This window comes from Notechis scutatus, chromosome 4, assembly GCF_049901735.1.
Source record: "Notechis scutatus isolate UNSWTSFEM ecotype Mainland chromosome 4, rNotScu1.2, whole genome shotgun sequence".
NCBI classification, from domain to species: Eukaryota; Metazoa; Chordata; class Lepidosauria; order Squamata; family Elapidae; genus Notechis; species Notechis scutatus.
In genome coordinates this window covers 52,066,995-52,083,061 of record NC_142012.1, presented here as the reverse complement: position 1 = coordinate 52,083,061, position 16,067 = coordinate 52,066,995, and the positions used below count along the sequence as shown (strand labels likewise).

Genomic DNA, 16,067 nt, shown 5'->3' with positions numbered 1-16,067 from the left:
GAGTTGGAAGGGACCTTGGAGATCATCTAGTCCAACCCCCACCCATGCAGACCCTACACCCTATTTTTGACAAATGGCAGCCCAGTCTCTTCTTGTAAGCTTCCAGGGATGAAGCTCCCACAATTTCCGAAGGCAACTTCTGTTCCACTGGTGATTGTTCTCACTGTCGGAAAGTTTCTCCTTATTTCCAGGTTGAATCTGTCGTTCAGTTTCCATCCATTATTCCTTGTCTGGCCTTCAGGTGCTTTGGAAAATAGCTTGACCCCTTCCTCCTCTCTGGGGCAGCCCCTCAAATATTGGGAATACTGTTCTCCTGTCTCCCCTGGTCCTTCTCTTCACTAGACTAGCCATGCCCAGTTCCTGCAACCGTTCTTCATATGTTTTAGTCTCCAGTTCCCTCATCATCCTGGTTGCTCTTCTCTGCACTCTTTCTAGAGTCTCAAATATCTTTTTTTAAGCGTGGTGACCAAAACTGGATGCCGTACTCTAGGTGTGGCCTTACTAAGGCTTTATAGAGTGGTAGTGGTAACTCATTTGATCTCGATTGAATCCCTCTAGTTAATGCAATTTAGGATTGCATTGGCTTTTTTTGGCTGCTGCTGCACACGGCTGGCTCCTATTCAACTGGTTGTCTACTAAGACTCCAAGATGCCAGCGGAAGTTTCTTTGCCATAGTTTATGGAGGAATGTTGCCCCCCGATATTTACTCTAAGGTAGTCCTCAAGTTACTATTGCAATCGGGCTATTTTATGTGCCAGGATGTGTTTTCCGCAGACAACACGGGCTCTGGCTAGCATTAACATCACCACAGAAAAGCCATAAGAGGACAAAGGAACAGCTCAGCCAAGGAATAGCTCAGCTACCCCCTCGTGCAACCTGTGTGTAAACTAGCCCTGTGGGTTCTGGGAGGAGAGCCACAAAAACAGATCAAGAATGGAGCATCAAATACAGCTCGTCCGCAACTTATGACTGCAATTGGGCCCAATGTTTATGTTGTTAAGGGAAATGCACGTTAAATGAGTCGTGATCTCACGTTACGGCCTTCCTTGCCACGATTGTGAAGCGAATTTGCCAAAATCGTAACGTTACTACAGCTAGTCCTTGGCTTACGACCACAGCGGAGCCCTGAAATTTGCTGCTGCTAAAGGGAGACGTTGGTTTAAAGGGAGCGGCTGCCCCGCTTTATGACTTTTCTTGCTGTGGTTGCAAAGTGAATCGGGCTTCCCCGTCGACTTCGCTTGTGGGAGGCCGGCAAAATTGGGATTGTGGAACACTCCCCTAGCTCCATGGGGGACACAGCGACTGTCATAACTATGAGTCAGTGGACAAGAGTCTGGGTTTTGATCACGGGGGACACTGTGACGGCCGTAAGTGTGAAAAATGGGCGTAAGTCTCTTTTCCCAGTGCCGTTGTAACTTCAAACAGCCACTCAAAGAACTGTTGTTAAATCGGCTGGTGGACTGTCAACGGTCTGGACGTTAACGGGGAAACGACAGAAGAGAATATTGGTACCTCAGGGTGGAACTGTGGGGCCCTGTCATAGCTCGAGGACTACCTATGATTAGGTGGTAAAACGGCCACAAAAGAAGTCTGTAACCTTGATAAGAATTCAACTGGCCTTGGTGTGGATCTGGGATTCTATCGGTTCAGCCCGGTTCAGGCGAACCGGTTGCTCTGAAGATCAGCTGGGAGCGAACCGGTTCGCTCGGAAGACCAAGGTATTTCCTTTTTTCCACCCACTGATCAGCTGTTTTCCAAAGATCAGCTGTGCCATGAGATTTAGATTAGCTAGAAAGCAAGAAATCATTGGATTTTTTTTGTTTTCTAGCTAATCTAAATCACACGGCACAGCTGATTCCCCCCACCCTCGCTGTTGTTCTGAGGCCCAGTAGGCAAAAAAAGGGGGTGTGGGGTGTGTGTGTGCTGCATGGGCCCCCTGTGCCCCCTTTTGCTCTCAGGCAGCTTCCCTGCGGCCCAGTAGGGAAAAACAAAAAACACCCACCCATGCCCACCCAGTCACATGACCACCTGGCTATGCCCACCTAGCCACACCCACAGAACCGGTAGTTAAAAAATTTTGCATTCCACCCCTGCCCCCCCACAATCTTTTGGGCACTGGTTCCGCGGAGAAAGGGTTTTTTCCATGGATCGGAGGGGACGTGGTTTGTGGATGGGGCTTTGCTTGTTTGTGTGGCCTGGTTCCTGGCACGTGGGCCAGTATTCAAATAATTTAACAACCGGTTCTCTTGCCCTAAACAGTTCTTCCAACCAACCAGCTCGCCAAAGTGCTCCGAAAGTTAACAACCGGTTCTCCTGAAGTGGTGTGAACCAGCTGAATCCCACTACTGATGCGGGCCCTGTGTGGGTCCACGGATCGAGTGTCAACTCGTAAAACATTCCTATGCATGCTTTCAAGTTGCCATAAACAATGTGGGGGGGGGGGATAATTTGAAGGAGCAGGTCGACAGTTTAAAACGAGAAGTACATTCCACCCTGATCTTAAAAAGATTGTAGCTAACCTACCGGATCTTCTGCCCAAGAAATTCCTCCATTGGAGAACATGATTGATGACACGCAGCCCGGGTTGGAGAATCTGATTTATGACACACCCAGAGGGGAGGGGAGGAAAGAGGGTCACAGGTGACTATAAATTACGTCCACCAGAGTTGGCTTCATACCGATGAATGCTGCTATGTTGCTCCTAATCAATCTTTTGAATTATTTTGAAGCTTGGGCCGGGGCTCATGATTTAATGGGGGCAATTGCCAGAACCCTGGCAGGAAGCAACTGAGCAGTTGGGGACCCCTGGTGTAATAGAGCCACATCGCCACAAGCGGAGAGAAGCAGCCCAGGACAAGTCATGAAACTTGAATTTTTCCTTTGCAAAGTATTTCACAAGGGTGTGGGGGGAATGTACCTACCTGGCCGGTGGGCCAACAGGGGATCTTTCAGGACCGGCTGTCAAAAAATTGCCTGGAATGCAGATGCAGCATTGTGGTGGGATCTCAGACCTGCCACTCGGATCTTATGGTCCTTCCTTAGGCTTTGGATCCAAGGTGGGACTAGAACTCCTGGTCTCCCAGGTTTCTAGCCTGGCACCTTGACCACTAGACCCAACCATCTCTCTACGTAGTAAGAAAAGTTTAGGCTGGGAGTGCGGTGGGGAGGGGGGGTAACAAGCTGGAAGGCAAGTCAGAAGGCAAAGTCTGCTGTGATAAGACTTCGTGATTCAGGCTAGCCACAAAAGGAGGATTGTCCTAATCATCATCATTTAAAAAAAACAAAACACCTGTCCAGCAATAGAGTTGATTGCTCCTCCATCGAAGAAGCTGCCGGAAGAGATTCCTGCAGGAGACTGGACTACATGATCTCTGGGGGGGTTCCCTTCAACCTTTGCACTTGGAGGATTCTATACAAGTTATGCTTCCCGCCCCTTGACCTGCCTGGGTGACATCCAGGAGCTCAAAGGCCAGCAAAAGCATTTCACGGAATGCTACCGGTTCAGCCCGGTTCGGCCAACCTGGTAGTTCCGATGATCGGCTGCTGGGCCCTCCCACCCTTTACACACAGGGCTTGCAGAAGGGGAGTTGCAAATGCTGCGCGTGTGCAAATGCTCACACCGAACCGGTAGGAAAAAGTGTTGAACCCCCACCATGGCGGCAAACCATTAGATGCCCTGTCTTTATTTCCATCCCCTTGAATGGCCCAAGCTAGGAGGCTTTTCCCAACACTTCTCTCTGCGAAGGATCCAAGAAAGCTTCACCTACCTGCTGAAGGTGTTTGGTCTAGAAGGGAAGCCTAGAACAAGTAGTTGGACAGAGGTGCTGGGAGTCAGGTCCTCTACCGTGTTGGTGGTCCAAAGTCATCGTCTGGGCTATCCCCCAAAGCCATGGCTTTGCTGTTCGGTGGGACAGGTGCCCCACCACTAATGGGTAGAGGTTCCTCAAAGAGAGGTCCTACCTTGAACTCACCTGACGGTGAGAGCAATGAAGCAATGGAACAGCCTGCCTCCCGGATCTGTGGGTGTCCCATCGTTGGAGGTCTTCAAGAAAAGATTGGGCTGACCACTTGTCTGGAATGGCATGAGGTCTCCTTGCCCTGAGCAGGGGGTTGGACTAGAAGACCTCCAAAGGTCCCTTCCAGCCCTATCACCAAGAGTCTTCTGAACCACAAAATGAACCGATCGCTGAACTGCACAAATGTAGTTTTCTAAGAAGAGACTGGACAGCCGTTTGTCTAGGATGGTATGAGGATTCCTGCCTCGGGCAGGGGGTTGGCCCCTTCCAACCCCAGGACCCTATGATTCTAATTGAAGATGTGGCTCGTTCGATGCTCTGGAGAGTGGTGGCCATACCAAGGTGATGCCTGCGCAGACGCTAAACACCTTGGGTGGAAAAACACTTGTCTTTCTCTCTGCGGAGAAATCATGCCTTGTTAAGGGTTGCAAGCAATGTGGCGACACCCATAACCATCAAATGTCCCATTGGACACTGTCCTTGAGACCAGCCTGGTGTCAACCCTGAAGCTGACCTGACCAAAGCCATTTTGAGGGTTCAGGGTTGCCACACTGGAGCTAGGGGATAGGGAGGGGGGAAATAGAGATAGCTGGGGTTTTGTAGTCAAAACAAAATATTTTCCCCTGGGAACCAAGGACATTCCCACCGATGGTCAGAGAGGGGAGGAGTGAAGTCACCAGGCAGCCGGGTGACACTTTGATTGGACCATGTGACTGTTTGGGGGAAGGACAAAACTTTTACTTTTAATTAGGTGAATACCACAAGAATATTCAGAGTCAGTTTTCACCAGCCTGTGCCAATATGATATATCCAATAAACCTGTTCTTTGAGGAATTCATCTGCCTCGTAGTTCTCTTTGCTGTGGGTGTTATTACCTGGAACCCTGACACCTGGACTTTCACCGGAGGTGGCCCTATCATCTTTTTGGTCTTTTGTGTGTCCACCTCCTGATCCTTGGACCCAAACTGCACCCGAGAGGATGGGACTGACTGAACCACTCAGCCCCACCTCATTCCAGAAGTGTCAGCTAGGGGATCTCTGCCCCACCACCCCGGTCTGATCCTGACTCTTCCAAGGAGACCGTTGGTGCCAACGTGGCTAGTCCATAGGAACAGGGTGTCAACTCATAAAATATTTCTATGGTCTTTTAGAGCTGCCAACAGAAAGGGAGGGGGGAGCAGTGCAGCAGCTTGCAAAACCGAAAGTGCATTCCATAAATGTTTTCAGAGATAGTAACTAGGTGAACAAAGTTTCTGCCACACAAAATTCTAACTGGAGAGCCTGATTGATGATTCTGGGCTATGGATGTGTCCCATTGGAGAATATAAATTATGATACACCCAGGGGGTGGGGGGGAAACCAGGGTCAAGGGTGACAAGGAATGAGGTGTCTCAGAGTCAGCTATACCCAGGCAGTGCTGGCATGTTAACCCCCAATAAATCTTTTTTAAGTTTTGGAAGTTTGGCTCGAGACTCATGATTTGAATGGGGGGTAACTGCCGGAATCCTGACACAGGGAGCCTGCTACTAATCCAGTGTGAACGCAAGATCCTTCGTGATCTCTCGGAGCCTGGTTTCTTCCAAGGTGGTTTGGCGATAGGAATTTTATAGGGGAAATGCCTGCTTTGGGAAAAAAAGGGGTGTGTTTGTGTAGTAAACAAGGGCTTGAAAAACAGGGAAAGGCACAACGAGTGAGACATACCCAAGGCTGACCTATGATCGGTGCTGGGCTGCAATCGGTTTAACAACTGGTTCTGTGAGCGCACGCATGCAGCATTCAAAAATGATGGGGGGCGGGGGGGAATCCAATTCACTTAACAACCATGTTTCTAACCTAGCAACCGCAGTGATTCGCTTAACAATGGGGGTGAGGAAGATGGTGGAAATGGCCTGAAACTCCCTTGAAAAAGGTCTCGCTTAACAAGAGAAATTTTGGGCTCGATTGTGGTCATAAGTCGAGGACTACCTCCACTGGCACCTAAGCTCGCAACAGGTAAAAGAACTGTCTTAAGCGTGGGAATATCCCGGCATATTATGCGTATCCCTAATTTGCAAAACATGCCCCTGGCTTTTGAAGAAGCGGTTCAATCTTTGTTGCCTGCCAAGTGTTGCCTTTAATGCGCCAGAAGGAAGAAGCCACGGTGGCAAGTTGGAAAGCAGAGGTGGGCCGGGGAGGGCCTGGGGAAAGGATCCCTTAACCCCCGGCCTCTCCAGATCAGTGGTTGGGATGCTACCGGTTCGTCCCAGTTTGGCTGAACCGGTAGTAAAAATCACTACTGGTTCGGCCGAGTAAAAAAAGAGCCCTCCGACAATCAGCTGAGTGCATAAAAGACCGAAAAGCGCACGGGGGCGGGTGGGAGGCCTAGCTTTTCGTTTCTTCATCCTCTCAGCTGATTGGCTTGTTAGGCACACACGCGTTAGGGGCGTGCACACGCCCGCACAATCACCCACCAAATTGGTAGCGATTAAGGTAGGATCCCACTACTGCTCCAGATCGAGGGTCAGCTCAAGGTTCTGAGGTAGGGAGGCTCCCTTAACCCAAAGTGGAAACTTCCGGAAAGACTGGGCTGGTGGAAGCCGCGATGGAGACATTAACTATGGACTGATAAGCAATGCAATGGGATAACTCGCCGTGGCCAACTCGCTGCGAGCCACCTCGCCCTGGCCAACCCACTAGGCACAAGCCAACAATTCTGTTTAATTATTTAAAATCATTAAAAATATATATATATATATATATTAATTTGTCTCATTCCCGTTGCGTTTTGGTCTCTCCTCTGGCAGCCTTTCTTTAACGATTCTATTCCACCATTTCTTCGATCTTAGTATAACTTCTTGTCCCACCGTGAGTCATTTGGCAGCGAGTTGGCCGAGGCAAGATGGCCACGGCAGGTTGTCCTAGACCCAACGATGGATCGATAAGAAAAGCCATCATGAACCGCTGTTTTCCAAAGAAAAGTTGAGGATTCAGGAGGTCGGAGCGACCTGTCGATGACACCACGGGTACCCTGTGGGTAGATCACAGAATTCCCCCTTCCTTCTCTTCTCCCCAGCCCCCGCCCAGCGTGGGGCAGGGGCTCACTTCGAGACGAAGCGAATGAGCACCAAGAACCAGGCAGGGCTCAGCTCTGACGTCCTTCACATTCGTCCCAAACACTTCCAGCAATACAGGAACGTAACTTCAGAGCGAATGAAGTTTATTGCATCGCCAATATACATGGCCGGAAGGGATCACTGCATTCCACTTGGGTCGCCACGGCAGACGAGACACACACACTACTGCATATATTTTAAAAATGACATACCCTCTGCTTCTTCCAAATTCAAATGCTGGCGTGTGTTTTTTTCAGTCTGAGCAAGGCGGGCTTCTTTTGGGGCCAGGTGGGCTTCTCGGGAGTTTTTCCCCGGCTCGCCTTTTAATTTAAAAGAATTGTGCTTTCCAACAGGTCTTCCTTCGCCCTATAGGGGAAGCCAAAGGGAACACGAATTACATTGACACAACGATGTAGGAGCAAGAGCCAAATCTGTCTCAAGGGACCTTTGGCCAGGACAAAGCTCCCATCACTTCCACCACCACCCCATCTTCTTGTAGGCTGTGATGACCGGGGGTGTGGCACAAAGGCAACACAGTCACATAAGTAAGAAGAGTCCCTTTAATGGCAATAGCAATAGCACTTAGACTTATATACTGTTTTATAGCGCTTTGCAACCCTCTCTAAGCGGTTTACAGAGCCAGTCTCTGCCCCCAACAATTTGGGTCCTCATTTTACCCACCTTGGAAGGATGGAAGGCTGAGTCAACCTTGAACCTAGTGGGATTTGAACTGCCAAATTGTAGGCAGCTGGCTGCAGAGGTAGCTTGCAGTATTGCACTCTAACCACTGCACCACAGAGGTACCTAATACCTCCAACTTTGCCCCCAATGTCCAGGTTACCTTCAGCTGGAGGAAAAAATCTCCCAAGAAAAGTCTTTAAGTGGAGGAAATTCAGTCCCAAAACAAAGTACATGCCAACTGCAATTAAAAATCCAAACAAACCACGCTGCAGCAATTAACTGGACAGGGCAGGAGAAGGAATTGCAGACTTGAAAGGCCAGCAAAACACACACAGTTGGGAAGACGCCAGGAACCCAGATAAGCCTCGACAATACCAGATAATTCACGATTTGCTCTCAACAGTTTGCTGTGCACAACTTCCCTTTTTAAACACTGTGTTTCCAGCTGCAGCTAATGAAGGGAATCAGGGCCCTTACCTCCCCTGTAAGCCACGCAACTCACGTTGCTCCCTTCTCCGTTCCTCCGTGAGTGCCCTAGGATGAAGAGGGGATGGCCTGGATCTTCCTCTGAATTCCCTCTGCCTTGTTCTACCTCTCCCCTGCTCTGCCCAGCCGGACTTCCCCAGTTTCTTCCCCAGTCCACAGAGCCACACTCCCACTCTCGCTCAGCCTCCCCCTCCGAATCAGATTCCGACAGGGGCATGACATAGGGCCTCTGCAAATGCCCCACCTCACCCTGGGACCCCAACATGAAAGTCCAGTAATACAGGGACCGCAGGGTCTTCCTAAAAGCTCACAAAGATGCTGACACCCTGGTCAAAGGCAGGGCCAGCTCTCGATGCCTTAGCGTCCCAAGCAAAATCATATTTTGCCTCCTTCCGTGAGATACTCTGGCACCTTCTTCTTTCTTTTTTCCTTTTCCTTGAGTTTTCGAGCCTTATGCCAACCATTTTTTAAAATCAGGAAATTCCGTATTTTCCAGTTGAGAGATTAATTTGGGACTTCAGCAGGTGTAACAGGGAATCATTAAAAAAAAAAAGGCTTTATTAAAGAGCTGAGCAGGAAATTCCACGTTTTTAGATCCGGCATAGAAAATGCCCAGGCTGAGACTTGATAGGGACATGATGTTGTTATTGCAATCACAATTTACTTTGGAAGGAGATCAAGACACAAGATGCCAAAAACAGAGAAGGGACTTTGTTCGCTACAAATTACTGGACTGTAGTCCCCAGTATCCACAAGCCTTTTGCTTCATACAATCAAGATCAAGGGAGGTACTAATACCACTCTATAAAGCCTTAGTAAGACCACACCTAGAGTACTGCGTCCAGTTTTGGTCACCACACTATAAAAAAAGATGTTGAGACTCTAGAAAGAATCTCAAGAGAAGAGCAACCAGGGTGATTAGGGGACTGGAGACTAAAACATGCGATGAACAATTGCAGGAACTGGGCATGGCTAGTCTAGGGAAGAGAAGAACCAGGGGAGACAGGAAAACAGTGTTCCCAATATTTGAGGGGCTGCGCCTGAGAGGAGGAAGGGGTCAAGCTATTCTCCAAGGCACCCGAAGGCCAGATAAGGAACAATAGATGGAAACTGAACAAGGAGAGATTCAACCTGGAAATAAGGAGAAACTTTCTGACAGTGAGAACAATCAACCAATGGAACAGAAGTTGCCCTCGGAAGTTGTGGGAGCGCCATCACTGGAGGCTTTCAAGAAGAGACTGGACTGCCCTCTGTCAGAAATGGTGTAGGGTCTCCCACTTGGGCGGGGGTTGGACTAGATGACCCACAAAGTCCCTTCCAACTCTGATTTTCTGTTTTATCTGTTTTTTTCTCCTTGAAAAGAATTTTAGACTCCCCTTTTGCGGGAAGTAAAAAAAAAGAAAATTCACAAGAAGAGCCCTTACAGAGACAAGCCTTTTGTGCAGGCAAGAATTACCTGCACTTTAGTTACACGGCTTCTATGCGTTGAATCAAGAGTTATATGCGTTGAATCAAGAGGAGGGGGCGAAAAAAAGTCGAACAGGTTATAAGAATTTTTATGCAAAGCTAACAATTCTCTGGTGGATTGAAACAGAGGTAGGGCTCAACACACAGCCTCCGTGGAGCCCCAAAATTTCTGAGACATTTGTGAAGTGACCTTTGCCCCCTTGTTTTACGACCTTTTCTCACCTCCGTTGTTAAGTGAATCACCACAGTTGATAAGTTAGTAACCCGTGGATCGCGTGATCCTGGGACAATCATAAGTACGAGTCAGTGGCCAAGTGTCTGAATTCGGCTCACTTGCCCATGGAGGAAAGGTCATAACTGTGAAAAATGGTCGTAAGCCACTTTTTTTTCAATGCCGCGGTAACTTTGCACGGCCACTAAACGAACCATTGCAAGTCGGGGGTTACCTTGTATTTAAAGTTTTCCCTTATCTTTACATTAAGAAAGAAATAAATAAACTGCAAATTTGTTAACTACTGTCGGAGGGCTCTGGTGCCAATTTTGGGGTAGGGGGTGGGGTGTCTGCGGGAGGGGGCTCTTCCCAGGCTGAAGGATCCACTCTGGCAAAGTCTAAACTCTGCAAAGGACGGAAATGCTTGTGTTAACTATTTTTCTCTCTTTTATGCTGTCAAACAGGGACGTCAAGTCACACCTCCTACCGCGGAAAGCCTCGGTTGATGAACCCAAACGGAGAGAAGGACTCCGGAGCGGGAAGCACCATTGTCGGAATCCAGGGGTGGGCTTAAAAAATTTCAGCAAAGGGTCCTCTGCCTGGTTGCTGGGTGGGCGTGGCCACAGTCGGTGTGGCCTAGTTGGCCTCCTGTACCACGGCGGAGGGGGGTGTTTTTGCTCTTCCCAGACTCCTGAGGCTTTCCTCGAGCCTCCAGGAGGGCAAAAATGGCCTCCCCGGATTCTGGAGGCTCTCTGGAAGCCAGAAAAGGGCCTATTTCCGGCCTTCCTGAACTTCTAGGAAGCCCATTTTTTGCCCTCCCCGAGCCTCCGTGCATGCCCTCCACTTCCCAGCATCCAAAACGGGCCACGTGGAGACTCCAGGGAGGGGAGGGGCCATCCAGGAGTGGGATTTGGGGGTTCCCCGAACTGCAAAGAATCTTAGCTAACCCCCCTGTGAAACCCTGTCGGAATTCCAGTCCCACAACGCGTGATCCGGGCCAAGCCATGCTAATCACCCACGTAAATCTTGGGAGAGGATTACGGTCAGCAGACGGTTTCCCAAACGAGGGGTTAATTCACAGACCTCTTTTCAGGACTTTGACACAAGATGGGGCTCTTAAGCAGTTCCCGGGTGCCCCTTTTCTGGACAAACAGCCGAGATGGATACCTGGCGAGACACACACCCCCAGACTGGGGGGGTTAAACTCAAGGCCCAGGGGCTGAATTCGGCCCAGGGGTTGCTTAGTGTTGCTTAGAAAACAGTGAAGGGCTCTGCCCCGCGGTGCCTCTGCCAGTGAAAACAGAGCTCACATGCACACACACCCAAGCGCCATTTTCACCGGCAGAGGATGGCAGGAGGCCGTCACGGCCAAAAATGGAGCCCGGGGGGGGGGGAGGGAGGGCACGCACAGCTCCACAAGCTCTGTTTTCACCGGCAGAGGGCAGCAGCAGGCCATTGCAGCAGAAAATGGAGGCCGGGAGCTCCATTTTTGCCAGCAGAGGGTGGCAGGAGGCTGTCTTGGCTGAAACGGAACCCATTTTCACTGGCAGAACGCTTGGGTAACCACAGACGCCCCCGATATGAGTTTTGTCAAGCTGTCCATGCCCCCCCCTCCAGCCACGCATCCCTGCCCCCCCAGGTCAAACATGTCAAGAGTATATTCATGAACTGGAATAGAGCATGGTAACAAGGTCAGCCAATGAATAGGCCTAGCAACTAAGTCAGCCAATGAGGACTGTTTGGAAACTGAAACTAGAAGTAGCCTAGGCATGGCTCTATACATTAAGCTCTGCAGCTCTGAAGTCTGTCTATTGAAAATGACACTGCTTATCTCCTCCGCTGAACTAAAGTGAAACTGAGGTCTGTTTCTGAGCTGAAGCTGAGTTGCTGCTCTGCTCTGAACCTGTAACATGTCTGCTTCTGTTTGAGTTTGCTCCACGTTGGAGAAATCTACGACTGGTATTGTAAAATTTACTTTATGTGTTTATGAAGAAGTTAAATGAAGCCTCAGCCATCTGTGTTTACTTTTTCTGGCGCTGAATTTACACTGCAATACTCTGAACAAAACACAACCCTGATGCGGCCCTCAATGAAATCGAGTTTGACAGCCCTGCCCTAGATGAGCTGAAAGCAGGAATTGTGCTAGGCAGCTCACCCTCGACTTACAATAAGTTCATTCAGTGACCGAAGTTACCACGGCGCTGAGAAAAGCAACTTATCAGCGTTTCCCCACACTTAACGACCGTGGAAGTATCCCTGCAATCACGTGATACAAATTCACACTTATGACTGGTGCAGCATCCCGTGTGTGTGTGTGTGTGTGAGAGAGAGAGAGAGAGAGACGCGATCCCCTTTTGCGACCTTCCGACAAGCAAAGTCTATGGGGAAAGCCAGATTCACTGAACAACTGGTAATTTTAACCCTTGCAGGGATTCGTTTAACAATGAGTGGCGAGTAAAGTCGTAAAATGGTGGGAAAACTCACTTCACAAATGTCTCACTTAGCAACCTGTAGAACTTCAATCCTGGCTGGTTGTTAATATTTTCTCTGTGTTTGCTGCTAATATTTTGTTAAATTGCTCCTAAATACGGGTAGTTTTTGATCACAAGAATTCATTCAGTGACTGTTGAAAGTTACAGGGGCACTGAAAAAAGTGAGTGATGACGGCTTTTCACACTTATGACCGTTGCAGCATTCCCCATGGTCAGGTGATCAAAATTCAGAGGCTTGCCAATTGACTCATATTTATGACGGTCACAGCGTCCTGGGGGGGGGGGGGTTGTCATGCAATCCCCTTTTGCAACCTTCTGACGAGCAAAGTCTACTGGGAAAGCCGGATTCACTTAACAACCGGGTGACTTAAATTAAACCAGTGCAGTGATTTGCTTAACAATGGCGGAGAGAAATGTAATAAAATGGGGGCAAAACCCGCTTCACAAATGTCCCGCTTAGCAGCGTAAACTTTGGCCTAAACTGTGGTTGTATGTCGAGGATTCCCTTATGTGGCGGTGTCGTAGAGTTTGATTTATTGCCTTTCTGTGGCGACGTCGTAAATGCTAACCAGAGCCGTGTTCTCTGAGGAAAACACATCTGGGCGCATAAAATGGCTGCCAGGATAGATTACCCCTGACCTTCCACTGACTGACTGAGCGAGAACCTACCTAACCAATCCCTGGTGGTATAACAAAGCTTTATGGAGTTACTCCTCCATCTTTGGAGTCTCCCTCCCAGCCATGGGTGGGATTCTGCCGGTTCGGACGAATCCCTAGCTCTGAAGATCAGCTGGGAGTGAACTGGTTCGCTCCGACAATCATGTGGGCCCTCCCGCCCACCCGCTGTACTGATTTTTATCGTCCCAGCTGATCAGCACGGAAGAGCAGATTGCCGCTTCTCAGCTGTGTTACTCCCTCAAAGTAACATAGCAGGTAAGGATTATTGTATTGCTGTTCGTGCACGCAATAGCACACGTCAGCAGGGGTGGGATTCAAATTTTTTAACAACCTGTTCTGTGGGCGTGGCTTAATTGGTGGGCGTGGCTTGGTGGTCACGTTATTGGCTAGGTGTGGCCAACTCAATATCACTCACATCGAGGCATGCATATCCTCGCCTGGCCTCTCATGACTGTGGGGATGCTGCAACAGTCGTAAGTGTGAAAAACAGCCATAAGTCACTTTTTTCAGTGCCATTGTAACTTTGAATGGTCACTCCACACAAGCAAAGTACCAGCAAAGGAGGGGAAAAAAACTCCAGAGAAGTTCCTGAGACAGGAAGTCTAGTCTTGCCAAGAGTGTAATAAGGGTTAACGGAGAGGCAGTTTCTGTAAGCAACACCAGAATGTTTCCTTCCTACCTTCCTTACAGGATTAGGCCAATAATTTATTCTAACAACCGGTTCTCCAAACTGCTTAGAATGTTAACAACCAGTTCTAGCAAATAGGTGCGAACTGGTAGAATCCCACCCCTGCACATCAGGCATGTACGCGCGCGATCCCCGAACCAGTTATTATACCGGCAGCATCCCACCCTTGCTCCCAGCCATTTTTGTCCCTGAGCTTTTGCGCAACAGTGGCAGGCTGATGTTGAGGAAGCCACCTTCAGAAAACCAGGATCCTCTTCATGTTGGGGGGTGGTTGGGGAGGTACATGTCAAGAAACATCCTGGCCCTAAACTAGGCCCCTTATCCTGCTTATGGGGCAGATGGCCAAGGAATATTATTTCCCCAATGGATAAGCCAACGTTATGCATCTGCAACTGTCAAATCTGCAAAGTTACGATAAGTTTGGAGCAAATGACATACTGTCAGATGTCACTTAAGGGGTTGCCACAAACAAGAGGACGGGGTGGCGGTCAAACTATTTTCTCAAAGGACCAAAAGGCAGGACAGGAAGCTTTCAAAAGAGTGCAGGGAAGAGGAACAAAGACGTTTAGGGGATGTTTCCTGTGCTCTGGTGTGCACGAAGACCAGCTGGCCAGCGTGCAGGCGCGCACTGAAATCCAAAAGAGCAATGAGCATGGCTAGAGTGCCCGGAGAGATGGCTCTGCGTGCCACTTATGGCATGCGTGCCATAGGTTCACCATTACGGGTCTAGTTTAATGAAAAAGGAGGACTAGGGGAGACATGATAGCAGTGTTCCAATATCTCAGGGGAGTCTGCCCTAAAGAAGAGGGAGTCAAGCTATTCTCCAAAGCACCTGAAGGCAGGACAAGAAGCAATAAGATAGAAACTCATCAAGGAGAGAAGCAACTTAGAACTAAGGAGAAATTTCCTGACAGTAAGAACAATTAACCTGTGCCACCAGACGTTGTAAATGCGGCAACACTGGAGATTTTTAAGAAGAGATTGGATAACCACCTTGACTGAAATGGTATAGGGCAGTGGTGGCTAACCATTTTGGGCTTCTGTGCCAAAAATTGTGCGTGCTTTTGTATGCTCTCATGCCAGCACCCGATAGGTAATGTGCATCCCACCCCATGCCCCCTATGCATGTACATGCAATCCCCACCCACCCACCCTCACCGCCGTCTTACCTGCACTATGCCTCACAGCTGATTTTCGGCCGGTTTGAGGCCTTTTTCGGCCTCCCAAAGGCTTGAGGAAGGCTTCTGCAGGCTTTGCAGGCTGAAAACTAGCCCCATTTTGTCACTTCCGGCATTTTTGGAAAACAGGAAGTGACAAAACGGGCTAGTTTTCGGCCTGCAAAGCCTGCAGAAGCTTCTCAGCCTTTGGGAGGCCGAAAAAGGCCTCAAACCGCCAAAAATCAGCTGTGAGGTGCACGCATGCACAGTGAGGTAGGTTTGCCTGCAGCTCGCGTGCTGGCACAAGTGGCTCTGCGTGCCACCTGTGGCACACGTGCCATAGGTTCGCCATCACGGGTGTAGGGTTTCCTGCCTGAGCAGAGGGTTGGACTAGAAGATCTCCGAGGTCCCTTCCAACTCTGTTCTTCTGGATTCTGCGAGACAGATTTTGTGCAACTCTCTCCTGACGAACCCATCAGGTCCCACACCGAAGGGTGAACTGGTGAGCCAGGGAAATGCAAACATAATAATAAAGGACCAGCACAAAGCAAACGTGGGGCTCTACTCATCCAACCCTCTTAATTCTTGGGAAGAAAATGTTGAAAAGGGAGGGGGAGGGGGAAATCTCAGGAGTTTCAAATAATCGAAGAGAACTTACTGTGAGCGCTTGGCTTCCTGCATTAGTGGCTACAGTCGCACTGTGTTTTAAGGATGCTCCTTTCCCCTTGTCTGTGAACAATAGAAATGTAATTCTTTTTTTTTTTTCAAAAGCCCCATGTTTCCCGCTCACACGCTTCCTCTTAAGAGGGAACGATCGAGAACGGTCATGGCTACTGCACGACGGGCACATGGCCGACTGAGAGTCATTTTGATGCCCTCGTCTGCCACCCCCCTGGGCTCCCTGGAACGGCCTCGGGAAGATCACAGATAGTCCTCGACTTACAACAATTCATTTGGTGACCATTCAAAGTCAAAGGCCCAGAGAAATGTGATGGAGGGCCGTTTTTCATAGTTACGGCCTTTGCAGCCTCCCCGCGTTTCACCTGATCCAAATTCAGACCCCGGGCAACTGGTTCATATTTAGGACCATGGCTGTGTC

The 16,067-nt window shown here is 49.3% G+C and overlaps 1 protein-coding gene across 1 annotated transcript in view; it reads right to left on the bottom strand.

Moving 5' to 3' along the window:
* Positions 1 to 16,067, bottom strand: part of RGS12 (regulator of G protein signaling 12) — a 64,865-nt gene that overhangs the window by 3,334 nt on the left and 45,464 nt on the right. The window contains exons 15-16 of the mRNA XM_087963440.1: positions 15,627 to 15,697; positions 7,321 to 7,474 (exon numbers count right to left, since the gene is read on the bottom strand). Coding sequence (XP_087819566.1) covers positions 7,321 to 7,474; positions 15,627 to 15,697 — 225 coding nt within the window. The remainder of the gene's footprint in view (positions 1 to 7,320; positions 7,475 to 15,626; positions 15,698 to 16,067) is intronic.